At 45.0% G+C, this 22,363-nt stretch overlaps 1 protein-coding gene across 2 annotated transcripts in view; it reads left to right on the forward strand.

Moving 5' to 3' along the window:
• The window catches only part of LOC111945453 (myosin heavy chain, skeletal muscle, adult-like), a 25,444-nt gene extending 4,167 nt beyond the window's left edge, over positions 1-21,277 (forward strand). The window contains exons 2-40 of one of the 2 annotated variants that reach the window (XM_086857378.1): positions 3,412-5,266; positions 5,713-5,973; positions 6,062-6,205; positions 6,297-6,453; positions 8,387-8,414; positions 8,513-8,627; positions 8,708-8,800; positions 8,930-8,993; positions 9,090-9,188; positions 9,295-9,398; positions 9,498-9,636; positions 10,277-10,395; positions 10,494-10,643; positions 11,211-11,381; positions 12,154-12,463; positions 12,625-12,701; positions 12,940-13,027; positions 13,122-13,239; positions 13,563-13,686; positions 13,773-13,909; positions 14,014-14,269; positions 14,873-15,115; positions 15,222-15,398; positions 15,484-15,629; positions 15,718-15,808; positions 15,897-16,286; positions 16,439-16,565; positions 16,743-16,861; positions 17,320-17,516; positions 17,877-18,060; positions 18,147-18,312; positions 18,486-18,610; positions 18,742-19,050; positions 19,142-19,345; positions 19,613-19,738; positions 19,833-20,003; positions 20,091-20,195; positions 20,338-20,433; positions 20,987-21,277. In XM_086857378.1, coding sequence (XP_086713504.1) covers positions 5,767-5,973; positions 6,062-6,205; positions 6,297-6,453; positions 8,387-8,414; positions 8,513-8,627; positions 8,708-8,800; positions 8,930-8,993; positions 9,090-9,188; positions 9,295-9,398; positions 9,498-9,636; positions 10,277-10,395; positions 10,494-10,643; positions 11,211-11,381; positions 12,154-12,463; positions 12,625-12,701; positions 12,940-13,027; positions 13,122-13,239; positions 13,563-13,686; positions 13,773-13,909; positions 14,014-14,269; positions 14,873-15,115; positions 15,222-15,398; positions 15,484-15,629; positions 15,718-15,808; positions 15,897-16,286; positions 16,439-16,565; positions 16,743-16,861; positions 17,320-17,516; positions 17,877-18,060; positions 18,147-18,312; positions 18,486-18,610; positions 18,742-19,050; positions 19,142-19,345; positions 19,613-19,738; positions 19,833-20,003; positions 20,091-20,195; positions 20,338-20,433; positions 20,987-21,142 — 5,832 coding nt within the window. In that variant the 5' untranslated portion in view covers positions 3,412-5,266; positions 5,713-5,766 and the 3' untranslated portion in view covers positions 21,143-21,277. Of the gene's footprint in view, positions 1-3,411; positions 5,267-5,712; positions 5,974-6,061; positions 6,206-6,296; positions 6,454-8,386; positions 8,415-8,512; positions 8,628-8,707; positions 8,801-8,929; positions 8,994-9,089; positions 9,189-9,294; positions 9,399-9,497; positions 9,637-10,276; positions 10,396-10,493; positions 10,644-11,210; positions 11,382-12,153; positions 12,464-12,624; positions 12,702-12,939; positions 13,028-13,121; positions 13,240-13,562; positions 13,687-13,772; positions 13,910-14,013; positions 14,270-14,872; positions 15,116-15,221; positions 15,399-15,483; positions 15,630-15,717; positions 15,809-15,896; positions 16,287-16,438; positions 16,566-16,742; positions 16,862-17,319; positions 17,517-17,876; positions 18,061-18,146; positions 18,313-18,485; positions 18,611-18,741; positions 19,051-19,141; positions 19,346-19,612; positions 19,739-19,832; positions 20,004-20,090; positions 20,196-20,337; positions 20,434-20,986 lie in introns of those variants that run through there. The other variant, XM_086857379.1, reaches the window with a different exon arrangement.
• Positions 21,278-22,363: the final 1,086 nt, after the last annotated feature.

The raw sequence follows: 22,363 nt of genomic DNA on the forward strand, positions 1-22,363 counted from the left end.
AATTCCTATAGGAGTTACAGCAGAGCTCAAACTCTTTCCATTCCAGCAAAACTTTTGTTGCATCAACTTCTCATTTACAATGCACATTATTGCATCTTCTCTCACTGCCTGTTCCTTCTCTCTTTACATCCCCTATCCTGCATTACCCTTTCTCAGTTTCCCCAGTGATGAGTGCTCTCATTCTCCCCTCACCAACCTGACCTCAGCATGTCCCTGGAGATGTGTCCCTTGCATTGTACATGAGCCCCTGCCCAGGTACAGGGTGGGACAGGCTCACACACGCTGCTCCTCTGCTCTGCCAGCTGAGTCTGGGCTGACTTTATGTGGGCCATAGTCTCCCAGAGAACCAGCACATCCATGCAGATCCTGCCCATTCCTGGTCCCTCCCATGGCCCTGAGCACCTCCCAGTTCCCCATCAGGGCATCAGGGACCCCAATCACATGAGGAGGAGCTGCAATGACCTGTCCCCAGGCACCAGGAGACACCTCTGTCTGTGTAGGCTCCTGAGCCTGCTCTTCAGGCCCTCGACCCACAGCAGGAGGTTTCCTACTGGAGCAGAAGCTGAGCAGCTCTGAGCTCTGTCCACCCTCCCAGGGCTCACTAGCAGGAGTTGTTTGCTTTATCCTGTGAGCTTTATGTTGTTAGGGAAATAAGTAAGTAACTTGGAGTCATGCTTTTAATCTTCATCTAGTGGTGGTAGTAATTACTTATCAAGACCCCATTTTACTCTGCAGTGCATCTTGTTATCCCCCTGAATCTCTATTGCATCCATGCCATGCCATGCCATTCTGTAAGCAGTAAAACCTCACAAGGCCTAGATCAGGGGATATGTTCATCATACAAGTATAATCAGTGTTACATTGGAATCTACTGATGCTTATTGACTTGAATGAATTATCCTCCAAAGAAACAGTCAATTGGAAATAAATGTCATAGCAACCAATCTTCAGGAAAAGTTTCTGAACTCAAAGCTCCTGCATCATAATCTCAGTGAGGCATGATGTTACCTAACATGAAGGTTTCTTTATGAATCTATAAATGAGTACTTCTTCATCTACTTCCCACTGAGTCAATGTCCTACTGGATAAACAAACATGCTGAACACATGTCTGAAATTTCAGACTGTACCAGGAAACTAATGAAAATGTAGAAACCAATGAGACTGCAAGAGATAGTTGATGAGCATATAAAAATTATAAATTGAACATAAATTCACTGTTGCACTAGAATGAAAGAGGAAATGGGACCTCACAGTTTATTTTCTACTATAGTGGACTCTGCTGGCTACCACAGGGCAATCTGTTCATAATAAGATTCAACCTACACAAGATTAAAAGGCCGTCTTTGCCAAATGTGAGAAGTCAGCAGTGCTCATTTTCAACCAGTTTTTTCAAGCTTCAAAACAGAATGGATGAGAATTATATGAAGATCTGATCACTATTTTCCTAGGTTTGTTTTTGGCAATAGGTTCTGACACCAGAACAAGGATCATGGAAGGAACTCATTGATAAAAGTATTGAAACACGGATAAAAGTAATGAAGAAAATATCACTCTTCCAGGCTGTGAAAAGTCTTCTACACTGGAATGTTATGAACTCTAGTCTCCAGCTTACAGTGCAAATTTAAAAACTGTGAGATTTTTTTGCCAGGCCATAAGCTGGAAATCTGTGTCTGTACATACTTTTACTTGTTGCTAAGTATTCTCTCTCTGTGCCTGCTCCCACACAGTCTGAGGCAGAAGAAGTCATATCCTAAGGTCTGGCAGACAGTGAGGCAGCTGCTTGATGTCTTTCTCAAGATAGTTCTATTTTCAGCAGGCTTCAGTTTCTTCTTCATGGGAAATGTCAGCACTGCAATACCTTGCCCACCCCACATTGCTGAGCAGGATATTCTGTATCCAGGGTCTGAACTCACTATCCCTCTCCTGTTTCTGAGTGTGTTGTGCTTAACTCTCAGCTGCAGCAGAGTCCAGCCCTGCAGTGACAGTAGCAGAACTGGGAGACAGTGCTGGGCAGGATCTATTTAATTTTTCTTTTAGCATTAAGGCATTGCTGCGGCTTTCAGTACACCCTTTCCTAAGGACTAGCAGCCAAATAGTTGCCATGTGCCTCACTCTTGCCTGTTGCAAGGCTGGGTCCACATCCTGCACAGCACAACAGAAAAAAGAAAAAAGCCAAAAGTGCTCTGCTGAGTAGACTGGCTTTGTCATTTTACTTGAAAAGTAAAGATTGGCAGTTCCAAATGTGAGGGGAGAGAACCCCCAGCTGTCACCCTAGGAGAAGCATCAGACATCCCCCACTCTTCTTTCATTGTCTCAAGTAAGAGTTCCTACATACCTTCTCTGTCTGAACTCTATAAATCATAATCTTTTTGCTCAAAGCAAAACACTTCCTTATTTTTACAGACATGAGGATGCTGTGATTTCTAGCTGTTAAAATCAGAAGGCACATATGGTACATGTAAAAACCACAGTAATTTTCAACTAATTTTTCATTATTAGAGATGTGCAGATTGTCTTTTATATCTCATCTTTCAGGGAAACATAATTTAATATCTTTTAAATATAATATACCTTTATATTTATCATTATAATATCTTTATATCCATCAATATTTATCTGAAGATTCTGGAAATCACCTCAAGTGCTCTATACATGAGCTGTATTTCAAGAGTTGATACATTGTCCATGAGGGAGTGTGAGCTACAATAGGTTTCTGCCTTTCTATTTTCAGTAAAATCACCTTGGATTTAGTTAAAATGGGTTGCAGGTTTTTGCCACATGGCACAGAAAATCCTTAGCAACTTTAACAAAGAAATCAGTTTTGAGAAATACTTTGTTTTTTCCAGACAGGAGAAAAGCTATTAGTTCAAAATGTGAAAACAAAATATTTCCCTTAGTATACATGAAACCAATTGTCTGACCTCTGGCCTCTCTTGCTTTTTGATGGGATAATTTCATGCATTTTACCGTTTGATATGCAAGGTTTTGACAAGGTTTTTAGAAGACAAAGTCTCTCTAGCTTCATACATAGGCTCTACAGTTGGCTCTGTCATAATTAGACTCCTCCTAATGGCAGTACAGACCATGGCCCTTGGAATATGAGCTTTCTTATATCATGACTAAGAAGTCATTGTAATGAATTTTTAAAGTGAAAATTATTAAAATAAGTAATTTGGTTTATAAATTTAGTTAAAATATCCAAGGAAAGTTTTCTTACTGATAACCATGTTCAGAAAAATACCAATATTGACTTTCATAGTTTTTCTGTATTCAATGTTTGTTGTGACACTAGATTAAAAGGTTTACAATCAAGAATTTTTGTCATTAATGGCATTTTACACCCACACCCACCCCAAACTCCAATCCTTGTCCAATGATCAAGTCTTCCTTTGTTTCACTTGTGTTTCAGTTGCTGACAAGGCAGCCAACCTGATGGGTCTGTACTCAGAAGACCTGCTTTGACCCTATGCTATCCTTGAGTCAAAGCTGGGAATGAATTTATCACCAAACCTGTGGATTGCCTTAAGGGAGTTAGGGCAAACTTCTCTAACAAGGGGTTGTGGCTGATAGCCCAGATGAAGTGCTTCTCTCTCAGAGCAGCACTGTGGCAAACAGACAGAAGGAGCTGGTAGCTACAGCCCAGACAGGCACTATGGCCTGATTGCTACCATAGAAACTTGTTGGGATGGACTGCGTGATTAACATGTGCTGTGACTGACAGCTATAAAATATTTGGAAGGAATAGTCAAGGAATGAGAGATGTGGGAGTTCCCCTGATGAGATGCATCCCTGGATCCTGAGGGAGCTGCAGATGAAGTGGCTAAGCCACTATCCATCACACATCCCAAGTCACGGCTGTCTGATAAAGTTCCACTGACTGAAAAACCTCCATTTTTAAAAAGGGGCAAAAGAAAGATCCAGGAAACTACAGGCTGGTCAGCTTCACCTCTCTGCATGGCAAGATCACAGAGAAGATCCTTCTGGAAAATATGCTATGGTACATTGGCTGGATGATCAAACACAAAGAGTTGTGGTCAATTTCAGTTGTGGCTTGAAATTCAGGTGGAGACCAGTAACAAGTTGTGTCCCTGGTGAGTTGTTTTGAATCCAGCATTATTTAACACATTTGTCAAGAACATGGACAGTGGGATTCAGGGCACTGTCAGCAAGTTTGGAGGACTTGCTGAACAAGGACACCAAGCCATGTGTTGCAGTCAGCGTACTGGACAGAAGATAGATTCTGGTTGGATATAAGAGTGTCACTTTTTAAGAAGAGGCCAGTGAGACTCAGGCCCCAGAATAAGGGAATGTCCCTGGAATTGTTGGAAGTGTGCGAGCTTAGGTCAAATGGGGATTTGAGCAACCTAATCTATTCAAAGATATTCCTGCCCACAGCAGTGGTGTGGCACTAGGTGATTCTTCTAAGGCCCCTTCCAGCCCAAACCATTCTGTGATTTGTCCTCTAAGTTCTGTGCCTGTGGAAGTCAGAGACTGTGCAGACTCAGGACTTCTGATGCCCCCCTGCAGTCACTGTTTTACACAGGTTGTTTCTGAGCTCCTCCTGTTCAGGGCAGAGGGTGTTTCCACCAGCTTCCCCCTGCCCTGCACAGGGAGTCCAGGGCTGAGCTCTGGTTTAGAACTCCAGAAAGTTGCATGCTCCTCCTTGGAACAAGGTTTCCATGCCCGCATCAGTGCTTGATGTTGGATATCTCCTTGGATCACATTTACTGACCTTGCCCCTCTGCTCTTCACTGGGCTTTACCCACTGAGCTCTTTTCACAATCAAAATGCCACTGACCAGGAAAAGAGCACATTTAAAGGAGCTCCAGTGACAGTGATATTTGTGATGTGATGGAAATGCTGGACTGAGGATGTATGAGAGTAACACCACGTTCATGCAATAAAAATCTGCCTTGAGTACACGAGGAAACCATTGGAAATGCAGCAGTATACTTCACTGGTCCTACATCCAAATTTTCCAAGTGCCTCGACTAACTGAACTTCTGTCCTTATGTCTCTAGACAAATTATTTATAGTCAATACATTCACAGCATTGGTAAGATATAAAACATTTCTAAATATATCTTATTAAATCAAATGACAATTTTGCCCTTAGTTCAGTTTGCCAGACAATGCCTTGCCAAAGAATGTTTGCCAAAAAATGATCTGACCGAAGAAAGGGGAAGAATCCAGAGCATCTGCCAAACAGACTCTATAAAAGTGTCTTTGCTGTGCTCTGCCCCGTCTACTAGAAAACTTTCAAGGTAAGTGCAGAGGATCTAGCTATTAGGTATCCCTATTATTGCATATTATGCATATATTTTTTTTCCTTTGAAACTGGTTTCCAGCTAAGTTTTTCCATCAGCTTTTAAGGCTATAGTATCTATTCTATTTTTTTGGTTTTCTTAATTTTATGGTAGAATAAAAATGTTTTTTAGCATACTTCATATTCTCAAATATGACACTACAATCCATAAAGCCAAAGTAAAATCTGTACAGTACCATAAGATACAAATAAAAGAAATTTTTACAAGGTTATTATATATTATTTAAGGATGAAACAATATCTTTCTCTCATGAATTTAAATCATTAGCACAAAGAAGGCAACTTTGGTAGTTTTAGCACTTCTAGTAAGTGCTCAATTTTAAATTTTCTAATTAGAAAAGCTGTCCTTGCAAGTAAGCTACATTAGTGATCTATTCATGTTAGATTTCTTTTCTCCCACAGGGCTCTTTGCTGATGTGCCTTAAGTAAAGTGCAGACATGGCCTCTGGAGATGCTGAGTTAGCTTGTTTTGGGGAGGCAGCTCCTTACCTCCGAAAATCAGAAAAGGAGAGAATTGAGGCCCAGAACAAACCTTTTGATGCCAAGACATCTGTCTTCGTGGTTCATCCAAAGGAATCCTTTGTGAAAGGCAAAATAGAAAGCAGGGAATCAGGCAAAGTCACTGTCAAGACTGAAGGGGGAGAGGTGAGTCAAAAACAAGGATGAAGGACAACATTTGCTTCCCTCACTGAGTTCTTAGCTGATATATGAGGATCTTTTATTTCCTTGGCAGACCCTGACGGTGAAGGAAGATCAAATCTTCTCCATGAACCCTCCCAAGTATGACAAGATCGAGGACATGGCCATGATGACCCACCTCCACGAACCCGCCGTGCTGTACAACCTCAAAGAGCGTTACGCAGCCTGGATGATCTACGTAAGTGGCAGCAGCAGCTTCCTTTGGGCAGCCTCAGCAAGTGCTGGGCCAGGCTGAGGGGAAGCCAACGTGCTGTGTCCCTTCCTCACAGACCTACTCGGGTCTCTTCTGCGTCACTGTCAACCCCTACAAGTGGCTGCCGGTGTACAACCCCGAGGTGGTGTTGGCCTACCGAGGCAAGAAGCGCCAGGAGGCCCCTCCACACATCTTCTCCATCTCTGACAATGCCTATCAGTTCATGCTGACTGGTGAGTGCTTGATTTTCTTTACAATCACTTATCTGTAAACACTCACAAAGGAGAAAAAGTCTTTTCAAGGCAAAGTAGTTCAACTTAATGGTGTTGTGAGGGTGCATGCTCTCTTGTCATTGGAAATAATGAAGACTTCCCTTTGGTTGGAGAGGATCATGTTAGAGACCATTTAGTCTAACCTGATATCCACAATTTCATCCTAATGTGATGCACCTGCAGGTGCTGAGGGAAATGGAGGACATCATGTCTTGACCTCTCTCATTCACCTTGGAATGACCATGGAAGTCAGGAGATGTGTGTGAGGACTAGGAGAAAGCAAGTATCATAAGTCTTCAAAAAGGGCAAAAAAGAAGATCCAAGGAACTACAGGCCTGTCAGCCTCACCTGAGTGTTGGAACGGCTAATCCTGGGCTATCTCTAAGAATGCAAAATACAAGAGGTTGATTAAGAGTAGTCAGCATAGATTAACGAAAGGGAAATTATGCTTAACCAACCTGATTTCTTTCTACAATGGGGCAATTGCATGGAGACATGAGGAGAGAGCACTGGATATTGTCTACCTGGATTTCAGCAAGGATTTTGATGCTGTTTCTCATGATATCCTCATAGGCAAACTCAAAGAGTGAGGCCTGGACAAGTGTACAGTGAGCTGGATTGAATACTGTCTGAATGGCACGGCCTCAAAGGGCTTTAAAAGGGCTTGTTCTGGTCCTTCAACTGTTCACATTTTTTAAAATAGTCTGGAAGTGATGAAAATATTTCTGATTTGACAAAGTTCTTAAAGTCAGCAAAAATTAAGTATAATAATAAAGAATTTCAGGGGGACTTTATTACATTAAGTTCTTATTCAGTGAAATTTCAAGAATTTTTTGTGAATATGAGTGTAAAACAAATGCCACTGGGGGAAAAAACCCTCATTGCCAAGAACTTTTATAAGTATCTTCTAATACTGCTTCAAAATTTTGTCTCAAGGATTATAAATCTGGAAAATAAAAAGCTGAAACCTGGATATCACTGAGCAAGAAATAGAGACCAAAGCAGAAAGCATTACTATATACAAGGGGTATCTGCACCTGGTCTGCCATATGCATTTTCAGGCTTCCTTCTTCACAAAAGAATGTAGTAAAGTGGAACAGGTCAAGAGGAAGATAAAAAGGTTTCCCAAAGGTAGGATAGGCTGTGTTGGTAACTCTAGAAAGAAGGTTTTTATTGCTTTATAAAATTATGCATGGCAAAGAGAAGAAGAAGAGAAAAGACAGAATATATAATGAAACAAGCTCAACACCAGGATCATATTTTTTCCTTCATCATTATGTGGTTAAAAAATGGAGCATAACAATAGAACACAAAAAATAGTGAGCATGGGTTAAGAAAGAAAACAGACAAAATTGTGGGAAACAAACTCAGCTCAAGCTACTGAAAAGAGATACATTAATTCTAGTTCTGGAAGTACTGAAATTTCAATATTATAGAGTAGACTATGCTGGTAAAGGTTACTACATGTTTGTGATATTTCAGTAATTTTATTTCATCAACAATCAATTGGAAAACAACATAAAAACCATTTAGAGGGTATTGTGACCTGATCAGGAGTGGTTGTTCCTATGAAATGAAGTTTATGAGAAGCACATGATCCAGCGCAATTTAGCTTACTGACAGATCATTTAATCAGTAACTCTACAAAACTGATCCTTAGTTGGAATAATTTTCATAAACAAAATGAAGTGTGACATGAAGGAACTATCCAGAAAAAGAAGTGAATGTATGCTACACAAGACACAGTTGGGGGGGTTGAGATACCAGCTTCCCACCTGCAGCTGGGAACATCAAAATATTCAAAATTAGTGAAGGCATAAGGGTATATGAAAGAAATTAGCTGCCTATTGCCACTGCATTTATAATAATCGCTTCTTTTCTGCCTCTTTCACAGATCGGGAGAACCAGTCCATCCTGATCACGTACGTACACCCCCTGCGCGGGTCCCTGCGGGGCTGCCCGGTGCCAGGGGACCTCCTGCCTGACCACGCACCCTCTGCTTCTCTCTTGGCTTGGGCAGCGGAGAATCCGGTGCTGGGAAGACTGTGAACACAAAGCGTGTCATCCAGTACTTTGCAACAATTGCAGCCAGTGGAGAGAAGAAGAAGGAGGACAAGTCATCAGGCAAAATGCAGGTGAGTGAGGAAGAACAGCCTGAATGGCCTTCATTGCCCTGTCAGCTAAAGACAGTGACTGAATTCTTATGTCTCTGCAGGGGACGCTTGAGGATCAAATCATCAGCGCCAACCCACTGCTGGAGGCCTTTGGAAACGCCAAGACCGTGAGGAACGACAACTCCTCACGCTTTGTGAGTTCCTGATTTGCATAAAATCTCTGCCCCTCATGGCAACACACATGGTGCCTGAGCAGCTCTTCATGCAAAGGAGATGTCAGCAGAACACATCCAGCCTGATCTGCTGCTGCTTTTGCTTAACAGGGTAAATTCATCAGAATCCACTTTGGGGCCACAGGCAAACTGGCTTCTGCTGACATTGAAACTTGTAAGACATTCTCCTGGACTGCTCCCATTCCTTCCCCAATTCCCATCTCCATGTCCATTCCCACAAGTGCCTAACTCTTTCTACCTCCCTGGGCAGACCTGCTGGAGAAGTCCAGAGTCACTTTCCAGCTCAAGGCGGAAAGGAGCTACCACATCTTTTATCAGATCATGTCCAACAAGAAGCCAGAGCTAATTGGTAGGAAGGAGCATTATGGCTTTTTGGGGCTGATCACTGAGGAACTGTTCCCTCTCTCATCTGATTGGCAAAAGTAACCCGATGCCTTGCCTCTTCCTGCTTTCAGACATGCTCCTCATTACCACCAACCCTTACGATTTCCACTATGTGAGTCAAGGGGAGGTCACTGTCCCCAGCATTGATGACCAGGAGGAGCTCATGGCTACAGATGTGAGTAACACAGCAACAGGGTATCTCCTGGGCATGTCTCAAGGGTGGCATCTCTGATCTGCTAAGGACACTTTTTTGAATTCCTTATTTTGACTGCAGAGTGCCATTGACATCCTGGGCTTCACTGCTGATGAAAAGACAGCCATCTACAAGCTGACAGGGGCTGTCATGCACTACGGGAACCTGAAGTTCAAGCAGAAGCAACGAGAGGAGCAGGCAGAGCCTGATGGCACTGAAGGTATCAGCAAATTCAGGGGCTGATTTGTGCCAAGCCCTTCTCTGCCTCCAGAGGCCATATGTTAGCTTCCCGAGGCACACTGCAATTGCCTGCATCTCCACATAAAACATTGAGAATCCAAATTTTCCCACGATCCCTCTAACTGCAGAGGTGCTTTCCTAGTCATAGGAAGTTCCATTATTCTATCCAATGGTGCCTCCCCAAAAACATGCTGCCTTGAAAGCAGGAACTTCAGTTTCAACACAGGATATCTCTCTCTGTGTCTTGAAAACCTTCAAGAACTAGGACACCCTAATGGGCAATTGTACTTTTGGTGAAAGAACTCCTGCAAGCTGTGCTACCCAGAAATTCGCTTCCCACAGATAGAGAATGTGCCTTGCCTTATGTCTTGCTAGAGGCTGTTGTTGTTCTTCTGGGAGATTTCAGGTTTAAGCTCTTCCTATCCAAGCCACACTTGTTCTTTCTTTCAAAGAAGACCATCAGTAGGGGCCAGAATTTGCATTCCTTCACAGGCCTTCTGTGTGAGATGAGAGAAATGTTCTTCCATTCCTAGAACATGAAGAGCAGAATTGTTTACATCACCTGGATTCTAGAGATTGTCAATAAATGAATGCTTTTCTCTCTCTTTCCACACCTCTAGTGGCTGACAAGGCTGCCTACCTAACAGGCCTAAACTCAGCTGAATTTCTCAAGGCCTTGTGTTACCCCCGAGTCAAGGTTGGGAATGAATATGTGACCAAAGGTCAAAACGTGACACAGGTAACATCTGTCAGTTGCAAATACACAGCTGGAAGGACAACGTGGGCATTTCTCTTTGTCTCTCAGAGGTAACTGCAGTCCTGTCTCCTCTGCTCTAGGTGAACAATTCAGTGGGTGCCCTGGCAAAGGCAATGTTTGAGAAGATGTTCCTGTGGATGGTTGTTCGTATCAACCAACAGCTGGACACGAAGCAGCCCAGGCAGTACTTCATTGGTGTCCTGGACATTGCTGGCTTTGAGATCTTTGATGTAAGGAGCAAGGATTTGACAGCACAATCAAGTGATGGGCAAGGAGGGGTCATGAGGACTCAGAAGCACACAGAGGACTAAGGCTCACGCAGCTATGGGCCAAAGGGGTGGATGCTCTTGTAAGGGTATTGGTCTGGGCAAGTTCACACAGCGTTTCCTGTGCTGTGAATGCAGTGATGATGCAAGGACTTGTGTGTCAGAACACAGAAACGTCCAGATTCTTGATCTGAGGCCTGAGAAATTGTTGGGTGGGACACTGAGGAAGTTTCTACTGTCTAGGAGGTCAGAGAGCTGACACCATGGAGCTCATGGGCTTACCAAAGACTTGCAGTTGAGTAGCACAGTGAAAAAGAATTGTAACTTTTGGTTTGATTTGCAAAGTAATAATTAAAATGTCCTTCAAGAACAGTGACGGTTAGAGTAGAAGGCCTCCTAAGGAAACACATGCTGGTACAGTAGAGTTGGGACGGGTGTCTCAACTTCAAACAGCCTTAGGAGACTGGCAGGAAATGCCTGTGGGTTTTGGCACACCTTGAGAACCTGTGTACCTTTCCTTGCTTTGGGCAGTTCAACAGCTTTGAGCAGCTGTGCATCAACTTCACCAATGAGAAACTGCAACAGTTCTTCAACCACCACATGTTCGTGCTGGAGCAGGAGGAGTACAAGAAGGAGGGGATTGAATGGGAGTTCATTGACTTTGGCATGGACCTGGCTGCCTGCATTGAGCTCATTGAGAAGGTACCTTTTCCATGCAAGTATAAAATGGCTGTTGGGATTCTGTGAATATTCTGAGGGACAGTCAGCTCAGAAAGAATCCACAGCCAGACATGTAGCATCAGTTAAGGAAAATATTTTGCACTGAATTTTAGTTTAGCCTGGGAAAGAGAAATGGAGAAATGCACATGTGTGTCATCAGTCTGAATCATCAGGTCTTCAAACATAGAAAAGTAGCCTAGACTTCCACCAACAGACTTCTAAAACCAAACCTGATTCAGTCTCCTTTTCTTCCTTCTCCAAATGCTCAAATCCAAAGTCTACAGAAAAAATTGAGAAATAAATCTCCTGTCACCTGACCTCCATAAACTATGGAGCCCCTTGTTTTCCCCATTATTTTTTTCTTTACCATTGCTCTCCCAGTTCTTCACTAATTCTCATGTGAACTGGACAGTCCTTCCTACCAGTTCCATGAAGGTAGGCTGCAGGGAGGCGAGGGACAACAGAAATAAACCCCTTGATTTGGAACAATTCCTGGTGAACCTAGGCTTTCATCCAGGCTGAGGTGCCGCCAACAGCACAACCAACCTTTGATGATCATAGCACAGGCTTCTTGTCAGTGTCATAGAATGACAGAAGGGTTTGGGTGGGAAGGGACCATAAAGAACATTTTGTTCCAATCCCTGACCATGGTGGGAGGACTCCTTCCTCTAGACCAGGCAGGTGAACGCCCCATCCATAGTAATACTGAACATTTCCATTCTAATCTTTCCTTGTTACTTGTGATTTCTCCCAGCCCATGGGCATCTTCTCCATCCTGGAAGAGGAGTGCATGTTCCCCAAGGCAACTGACACCTCTTTCAAGAACAAGCTCTATGACCAGCACCTGGGCAAGTCCAACAACTTCCAGAAGCCCAAGCCTGCCAAAGGCAAGGCTGAGGCTCACTTCTCCCTGGTGCACTATGCTGGCACAGTGGACTACAACATCACTGGCTGGCTGGAGAAGAACAAGGACCCTCTGAATGAAACTGTCATTGGGCTGTACCAGAAATCATCTGTTAAGACCCTGGCTTTACTCTTTGCGAATTATGGCGGAGCAGATGCAGGTCAGTTTTATGAAAATTGTATTTTTAATGTGGGACAAACTTTTCTCAGAGTTAAATCAGCAAAGACTAGAAATATAAAGTGGCTTTGCATTCTGTAGTAACCAATATATATTGTCTATATTATTAAACTTGTTTTGTTTTGTTTTGTTTTTTATTTTCAGATGCTGGTGGTGGTGGTGGCAAGAAGGGAGGCAAGAAGAAGGGTTCTTCTTTCCAGACTGTCTCAGCTCTTTTCAGGGTAAGAACAGAATTCATTTCGTCATTTAAATACCCACTGAAACAACATAGGAGGTCAGTGAAATTGCCGTCCGACAACCCTGTAATTCCCTAAGACCCTGTTTCATTTTTATTCACCAACATAATCAAGCATTTCCTACAATTCAAGATGCAGAAAGGCTAAGTTTTTATACGCACATCATAGATAAGCATGGGGTTCTTACTATATTAAACCTGAACTTTTCCTTGTAATCTCACAGGAGAATTTGAACAAGCTGATGGCCAACTTGAGAAGCACTCACCCCCATTTTGTACGGTGCATCATCCCAAATGAAACTAAAACACCTGGTAAGACAAACCAAGAGGAGGAAAGCTTGAGCAGCAGAAGCTCTTCTCCTGAGTGTCAAACAGCAGGGTAGTCACTAATGGTGATCTTTGTCAGGTGCCATGGAGCACGAGTTGGTGCTGCACCAGCTGCGCTGTAACGGCGTGCTGGAAGGGATCAGGATTTGCAGGAAAGGCTTCCCCAGCAGAGTCCTCTATGCTGACTTCAAACAGAGGTGAGAGCTCTGCATCTCTCTGACCATTCAGACCAAGGTGAAGAGCCTGATCATTATAACAATCTTTACATTTTACACTGTCATATTTTGCTCTGAATTGATGAATTATTTCATGCTGATTGTGAGGATTCACTTTGTCTCTGGTTAATGCTATGAAAAGTTCTCGCACTCTCTTGCAATGTCTTTGAAGACATGTGCTATCTTGAAAGAATGCAGTCTCTAATATATGATATTATTCAGCTGTTGCTGAGTAGGCTGTGGGGTTCAATCACTGTGATGGTTTCAGAACAGTTGATTTCAAAATGTTCTACTTTCTCCTACAGATACAGAGTACTTAATGCCAGTGCTATCCCAGAGGGACAGTTCATGGACAACAAGAAGGCTTCAGAGAAGCTTCTTGGGTCCATTGATGTTGACCACACCCAGTACAGATTTGGTCACACCAAGGTAGAATGGAGTTTTGTATTTAAATACAGTGTGCCAAAGTAATGCACTACTCAGCACTGATGTACAACAATCTTGTCTTTCTCAAGGTGTTCTTCAAAGCCGGACTAATAGGTGTCCTGGAGGAGATGAGAGATGAGAAACTGGCAGAGATTATGACCATGATACAAGCCAGGTGCAGAGGCTTCCTGATGAGAGTGGAGTACCAGAGAATGGTGGAAAGGAGGTAGATACTTCTCACTCATTTGTTGTGTTCTAAGGGTAGTTGGCTAATTGAGTCAAAATTCACCAAACACAGGATATTTAATAACCACGTGGATTTGTTTTCAGAGAGTCCATCTTCTGCATCCAGTACAACGTTCGTTCATTCATGAATGTCAAACACTGGCCATGGATGAAGCTGTTCTTCAAGATCAAGCCCTTGCTGAAGAGTGCAGAGTCTGAGAAGGAAATGGCCAACATGAAGGAAGAGTTTGAGAAAACCAAGGAAGAGCTTGCAAAGTCTGAGGCAAAGCGGAAGGAGTTGGAGGAGAAAATGGTGGCCTTGGTGCAGGAGAAAAATGACCTGCAGCTCCAAGTGCAGGCAGTGAGTATCACTGTTCATTTTTCCCTGGAAAAAGGATGATACCATCCAATGTGTATTGAACAGCTGAGAACTTGAAGCTGGAAGGGAAATATCTCAACTTTCAAAGCAGTGCTTTTGTCTAACACAGTAAAGACAAACCAGGGAAGGACCCACTTTTCCTCCAAACTCAATAAGGAAAATGCAGTTTCACCAAAGGAAACAGATCTTTTTCCATTGATGTATTCTCATGAATCTTCAATTGCTCAAATACTAGGAAGTTAACTAGTCAGTTAAACAGAAGAAGTTATTGCATATTTTTCCATGAGAAATATACTCCAACCATTTGTTCCTGCTGAAATTAGAAATTGAAGTAACCCCTGTTCCATTCTGTTCTGGCTGCATGAGGCATTCTCATAGCTATTCACCCTGGGAGACATATTTAAGTGACACAAAAACTTTGAAATAAATATTGATTCAAAATGACAAGATTTCCCACTAGAAACCACCCAAAATCCATCTATTGCTGAAATTGAAGATGAGGTTCAGATGCTACCCAGTGATAAAAGATTCAGAGCAGAGAAAGTTCAAAACATTAGAACCCACAAAATTCCGTCTCCCCACCAGGAAGCAGACAGCTTGGCTGATGCTGAGGAAAGGTGTGACCAGCTCATCAAAACCAAAATACAGCTGGAAGCCAAAATTAAGGAGGTGACTGAAAGAGCAGAGGATGAGGAGGAAATTAATGCTGAGCTGACAGCCAAGAAGAGGAAACTGGAGGATGAATGTTCAGAGCTGAAGAAAGATATTGATGACCTTGAGCTAACACTGGCCAAGGTGGAGAAGGAAAAACACGCCACCGAAAACAAGGTATGAGGTAGAACCCGTCAATCACAGTCACGGAAAAGAGCCCTGTGCTATCACAGAACTTCTATATCTGTTCCCTTTATTTATATTTGTTCCCTTCTTCTTAAAGGTGAAAAACCTGACTGAGGAGATGGCAGGCCTGGATGAGACCATCGCCAAGCTGACCAAAGAGAAGAAAGCCCTCCAAGAGGCCCATCAGCAGACCCTGGATGACCTGCAGGTAGAGGAGGACAAAGTCAATACTCTGACCAAAGCCAAGACCAAGCTGGAACAGCAAGTGGATGATGTAAGCACCCAGACACAGAGCAGGAACAGGACAGGTATGGAGCCTGAGCTGGCTGGTAGAGCACTGAAGGTCTTGTTGTGTTTAGCTGGAAGGGTCCCTGGAGCAAGAGAAGAAACTGCGCATGGACCTGGAGAGAGCAAAGAGGAAACTGGAAGGAGACCTGAAGCTGGCCCAGGACAGCATCATGGATTTGGAGAATGATAAGCAGCAGCTGGATGAGAAACTGAAGAAGTAAGTGTGGCTCTGGGGCTTCTGAGTGCTGGGCTGGACCACTTGTCTTCTTCCTTTGAGCTCTAATATGGTTCATTTTGGTCCAAAGGAAAGACTTTGAAATCAGCCAGATCCAGAGCAAGATTGAGGATGAACAAGCTCTGGGCATGCAATTTCAGAAGAAAATCAAGGAGCTGCAGGCAAGTCTCTGTTTCTTCCCCTCCCTTGCTCAGGCTCAGCACAGGCAGGAGGAGGGCACGGGTGTGAAGGGTCCCTCCTGTTCTGCAGGCGCGCATTGAGGAGCTGGAGGAGGAAATTGAGGCAGAGCGAACCTCTCGCGCTAAAGCAGAGAAGCATCGGGCTGACCTGTCCAGGGAGCTGGAGGAGATCAGTGAGCGCCTGGAGGAAGCAGGAGGGGCCACAGCAGCTCAGGTGGAGATGAACAAGAAGCGTGAGGCAGAGTTCCAGAAGATGCGGCGGGACCTGGAAGAGGCCACGCTGCAGCACGAAGCCACGGCTGCCGCCCTGCGCAAGAAGCACGCGGACAGCACCGCTGAGCTGGGGGAGCAGATCGACAACCTGCAACGTGTGAAGCAGAAGCTGGAGAAGGAGAAGAGTGAGCTGAAGATGGAGATTGATGACTTGGCCAGTAATATGGAGTCTGTCTCCAAAGCCAAGGTATGGAACTGCAGGAGAAAATGCTCACAGGGACAAAGTGGGGCACAAAAGCTGCCTCTTCCAGACACATTCCCAGAAACAAAATCCCCACTGTGACAATAAGGCAGAGTGCAGACCATCATGTCTTTTCCCTTCCTGTATTTCCTCTCTAGGCCAACCTGGAGAAGATGTGCCGCACACTGGAAGATCAGCTGAGTGAGCTTAAAACAAAGGAGGAGCAGAATCAGCGTATGATCAACGACCTCAATACGCAAAGAGCTCGTCTGCAGACAGAGTCAGGTGAGATATCCTCATCCCCTAAGTTCAATGTCAGGACCTGCATGCCCTGAGCAAGAAAGAGGGTGCAAGGTGGCAGCTGGTATAAGCTCTCCAGGCCATTCCTGGTTATGTGGCTTTACCGGCAGAAGGTGTCATAAGAGGAACAGAGTGCATCCTTTTTTCCCTTTCCCTTGCCAGGTGAATATTCCCGCCAGGTGGAGGAGAAAGATGCTCTGATTTCTCAGCTGTCTAGGGGCAAGCAAGGATTTACCCAACAGATTGAGGAACTCAAGAGACATCTAGAGGAAGAAATCAAGGTCTGGAAGTGCCCTAATGTCCACAGCTTCTATCACCCCCAAAAGCATCTGGAAAATCCTGTCTGACATTTGACTGCTTCAGAGTTCTATCGCCAAACACAAGTAGGGTTGGAGGGAACAGCTCTAATGCACAATCCCCCACTCTTCAACTAGAGAGGAAGGAAGCAGGATGCTTAATGTGCTGGGAGAAGTCATCCACATGAGATTCTTCCAGGAGATTCTGATAACCCTCTCTAAGACACCATTCAACCACAAATTTACACAAACAGCAGATTATAGTCCCCAGAGGAGCTGTCACTAATGCATTGTGATGCTCCAGAATGTGTCCATGAGGGTCTCCTCAGCTCCAAGCTCTGCATTTGCCCAATTAGACTTTCATTCCGTTTTAACTGTCAAGTTCACAGTCAAGAGACATTTCAAGATAAGTATTCAGGTTACCAAAACCAATGTCCCCACAGGCCAAGAATGCCCTGGCCCACGCCCTGCAGTCCGCTCGCCACGACTGTGACTTGCTCCGGGAACAATATGAGGAGGAGCAGGAGGCCAAGGGGGAGCTGCAGAGAGCCATGTCCAAGGCCAACAGCGAGGTGGCTCAGTGGAGAACCAAATACGAGACAGACGCCATTCAGCGCACGGAGGAGCTCGAGGAGGCCAAGTACGTGGGATGCAGGATGAAAAATGATGGGAGAAGATGGAAACTGGTCAAGGGAAATTGGCATCTCTGAGAGTGGGTTCAGACAAGAGTGAGACAAAGGCAACAATATACTGTCTTTGTTAAAAACGGGGACAGAGAGAGGGAGAAAAAAGTGTAAATTTAAAGAGAAAACAGGCTTTAGAAGTGCTAAGACAAGCATAATCCTCCACAGGTGACTGGATACAGCAAAGAATAGATCCTTTTGTATGTGTGAAAAGTGCTTGGCTCAAAACCCTCAATGTGACAAACTGCCTTCTTATGAGGTTGTAGAACTGACTCCTTTCCAAGCTGTAACGTGGCACTGTGCTTCTATCCTCCCAGGAAGAAGCTGGCCCAGCGTCTGCAGGATGCAGAGGAACATGTTGAGGCTGTCAACGCCAAATGTGCCTCCCTGGAAAAGACAAAGCAGAGGCTGCAGAATGAAGTGGAGGACCTGATGATTGATGTGGAGAGATCCAATGCTGCCTGTGCTGCTCTGGATAAGAAGCAGAAGAACTTTGACAAGGTCTTTTGGCCTCCAGCACCAGCACTCCTGGCCAGAGCATGCCCCTGTGATGGCCACAGCCCGACTCACACCCCGTTTCTCTTCAGATCCTGGCAGAATGGAAGCAGAAGTATGAGGAAACACAGGCTGAGCTGGAGGCCTCGCAGAAGGAGTCGCGCTCTCTGAGCACGGAGCTGTTCAAGATGAAGAATGCCTATGAGGAGTCCTTGGACCACCTGGAAACAATGAAGCGGGAGAACAAGAACTTGCAGCGTAAGTCCCTGGCCCTCTGCTCCCCTCACTGGCCTTTCTCACCATCAGCCATGACCACCATTGTTCATGGGTCTGTGCCTGCAGATCTGCAGAGGTGCCTGTCACCTTGGTGGGACAGGATCCTTCCCATTCTGCCCTGTGCCTGACCATGCCATTGATCTTTGTTCCCACAGAGGAGATTTCTGACCTCACCGAGCAGATTGCGGAGGGAGGGAAGGCGATTCATGAGCTGGAGAAAGTGAAGAAGCAGATTGAGCAGGAGAAATCTGAACTGCAAGCCTCCCTGGAGGAAGCTGAGGTACATACAAGGCTAATCAATCATGGATGTAGTTGTTTGAAGAGACAGCAGGGAAGCAATCCTACCTTTCACGTGGAAGTGTAAAAAAGATTACTTAGAAAGTAAGACACTCTTCATGCTGAATTGTGCAGGCCTCCCTGGAACATGAGGAGGGGAAGATCCTGCGCCTGCAGCTTGAGCTCAACCAAGTGAAGTCTGAGATTGACAGGAAGATAGCAGAGAAAGATGAGGAGATTGACCAGCTGAAGAGGAACCACCTCAGAATTGTGGACTCCATGCAGAGCACTCTAGATGCTGAGATCAGGAGCAGGAATGAAGCCCTGAGGCTGAAGAAGAAGATGGAGGGAGACCTGAATGAAATGGAGATCCAGCTGAGCCATGCCAACCGTGTGGCTGCAGAGGCACAGAAGAACCTGAGAAACACACAGGGAGTGCTGAAGGTTTGTTCAGGAAAGCTACAGAAAGAGAAATTAGTTCTCTGAGATTTTTGCCACAGAACTGATGCCTGGTAATTTCTGTGGTCTCTTTCAGGACACTCAGCTGCACCTGGATGATGCTCTCAGGACACAGGATGACCTGAAGGAGCAGGTGGCCATGGTGGAGCGCAGAGCAAACCTGCTGCAGGCTGAAGTTGAGGAGCTCCGGGCAGCCCTGGAGCAGACGGAGCGCTCGAGGAAGCTGGCTGAGCAGGAGCTTCTGGATGCCACTGAACGTGCCCAGCTCCTCCACACCCAGGTCAGGCTCTGCTGGAAATTATTCCCATTCACAAATGATGACAAAGAATTAAATTGTTATTCATCTTGTAAGTGATTGCTGTGTAAACATTTGAAGAAGTGTGCTGCAATATGTCCCCTCCAGCCAGCCCTCAAGATCTGGTTTACTGCTCTGGTGCTACAGAAATCTCTTGCACTAAAGACTTTCCTAAACTCTACCTGCATTTTTGGGCCTTGATATGAGGGAAATTTTCCTGACAGTAGGAATCCTGTTTTTCCTGTTGCACAGAACACCAGCTTGATCAACACCAAGAAGAAGCTGGAAACAGACATTTCCCAGATCCAGAGTGAAATGGAGGATACCATCCAGGAAGCCCGCAATGCTGAGGAGAAGGCCAAGAAGGCCATCACAGATGTGAGTTGGGCACTCCTGGCATTGCCAATGATGAATGTAGTCTCCTCCAGATATGTCCAGCCCCAAAATGGCTTTGACCCTTTGCTCTGATCAGGCGGCCATGATGGCAGAAGAGCTGAAGAAGGAGCAGGACACCAGTGCCCACCTGGAGAGGATGAAGAAGAACCTGGACCAGACAGTGAAGGACCTGCAGCACCGTCTGGAAGAGGCTGAGCAGCTGGCACTGAAGGGAGGGAAGAAGCAGATCCAGAAGCTGGAGGCCAGGGTGTGTAGGGCTGGGGTTGTACCTGAGTGAGCGTGTCCTTGCAGAGACATTGTCAGGGAAGCTGCAGGGATGGGTTTGTCCTTGCAGGTGCGGGAGCTGGAAGGGGAGGTTGATGCTGAGCAGAAGCGCAGCGCTGAAGCCGTGAAGGGCGTGCGCAAGTACGAGCGGAGGGTGAAGGAACTGACCTACCAGGTAAGGGAGGAGGGATCCTGCTCTCACACGGTTTTCTCACAGCAAGGCACGTTTTACACACACCATCCCCAAGGGGAATTGTTAACTTCACGTGATGCAGAATCAAGAATTGACTCTCTTTCCTGTTTGCCAAACACTCTAGTCTGAGGAAGACAGGAAGAATGTCCTGAGGCTGCAGGATCTGGTGGACAAGCTGCAAATGAAAGTGAAATCCTACAAGAGACAAGCTGAGGAGGCTGTAAGTATTGCTTGGAGGATGGGCAAAGGCCACATTCCATTGGGGCACAACACACATTGAATGAAGGTGAATACCAGGAGAGGGCTATGAAGGAAACTCCCAAGTCACAATTGTCTTAGGAATGTTCATTAAGGGAAGTGGTGCAGCCTGTTTCACACAGGAGGCCGGAATAAACACACCCAGGGCCACACCCACTGACTGACAAGTTCCTGAATCTCTGCTAGTAATCAGCTGCAGAAGACTTCAGGGTCTTCCCAGGCCACTAAGTCACACTGACAATTGGGCAGAAAGAAGTTGGAGAGTAACTCCAGAAATTATAGGGGTGAAAGGGGTGAATGAAAGGGGTGAAATTGCTTCTCACGTGTGACATAGTCCTGGTGAAGCTTGTCCCAGTCGAGTCCTGAAAATGGGAGGATGAGGAGCTCTGTGTGAGGCTGGTGTGTGAGCATTGGTGGGAGGGGGATGGAGAGTTGCAGCCCCATAAGGCTGACTTGCAGCAGGAGTGAAACCCTTGTCCTGTGCTCCTGAGCCCTGACTCCCTCTTCCCTCCCAGGAGGAGCTGTCCAATGTGAACCTCTCCAAGTTCCGCAAGATCCAGCACGAGCTGGAGGAAGCCGAGGAGCGGGCTGACATTGCAGAGTCACAGGTCAACAAGCTCCGAGCCAAGAGCCGGGACATTCATGGCAAGAAGATAGAAGAGGAAGAGTGAGGATGTCACAAGGCAGCAAAGTGACCTGAGGGCTGCACAAAATGTGAACCCTCTATCACTCTCTTCTCTCTTCTATTTTTGTTTTTAACTGTTTTAATGTCTAGAGAATAAATCCCATAGATTTGTTTGTGTGCATACCATGAGCAGTACTTTTCTTTTCTTTCTGCTTTTATTGGTTAGATCTTTAGTACCAATTTTGGTTCAGTTTTGCACGGTTTTATCTTATAATCTGTGTGTACCTATGTCACAAGGCGACTTTTTGTCATCTAGTTCCTGACTACCTATCCCTTCTTTCTTTCTTAGTGAGTAAGGTGTGAATAGAAAAACACCATTACATGGAGAGAAATCAAGGACAATAATTCCTGATTGTGCCCCCTGCAAGTTCTTCCTACTGGTATACCCCAGACAATATCTTATATTATATTCACCCTTTCGGCACCTCAGCACTTTCCAGCTTGCAGTTTTCAGGTGTGAGATACTCCTTTTGCTGGCCTCTGAGAGTGATTTATAGAGTGCTAATAACCAAAAGAGTTCATGTTTTTTTCTGAAGCTGACAGAAGATAGTCTTTAGTCTCCACTATTTTTTCTTCTTGAATTTAATTAGAAGAGCATGAAGAATATCACATCCCCTCAATTTCTGCTGGAGGAGGTTGATGACAGTTCTGTGAGAATTCCTTTAGTTTCCATAAATTAGGTCAGTGTCTACAACAGCTGAGTTTCTGTCACACTACTTTCTAAAACTGTCTTGGGGAATTTTTCTTTCTTAATGAGAAAGACCAGCTGTTTGATATGGTGTTTTCCTTACTGGTGTTGTAGAAACTCAAAACCCTCACCAGGAGCTTCTTTCACAAACCTATGACAAGAGAGATCAGAGCAGACAGTGAGCAGGGAAGAGACAGATTGCAGCAGTCCAGCAGTGAAAGGAAAACACTTCATTAGTAGCTGTCATTTTCTCTCTAGACTAATGATTTTCCGTTCAGTGTGCAAAAGAAGCAGTAAAGAAGATGGACAATCACATGGCAGATTCTGAGCCTGAGGAGAGATCCACATAAACTGACAATGAAGACTTGAGTGCAGGGGGAGAAAGTTACCATGCTCAGTTCCAGGTCCTGCCTCCTAGGGCAGAGTACACTGTTGCAGCTGCAGATTCTGAGTTCCCAGGGAGCACTGGACCAAGCATATGTAACACCTCCAGGGAAAGAACTGGTATGGGGAACTAAG

The sequence above is a fragment of the Cyanistes caeruleus genome, chromosome 19 (assembly GCF_971803275.1).
Source record: "Cyanistes caeruleus chromosome 19, bCyaCae1.hap1.1, whole genome shotgun sequence".
NCBI lineage: Eukaryota > Metazoa > Chordata > Aves > Passeriformes > Paridae > Cyanistes > Cyanistes caeruleus.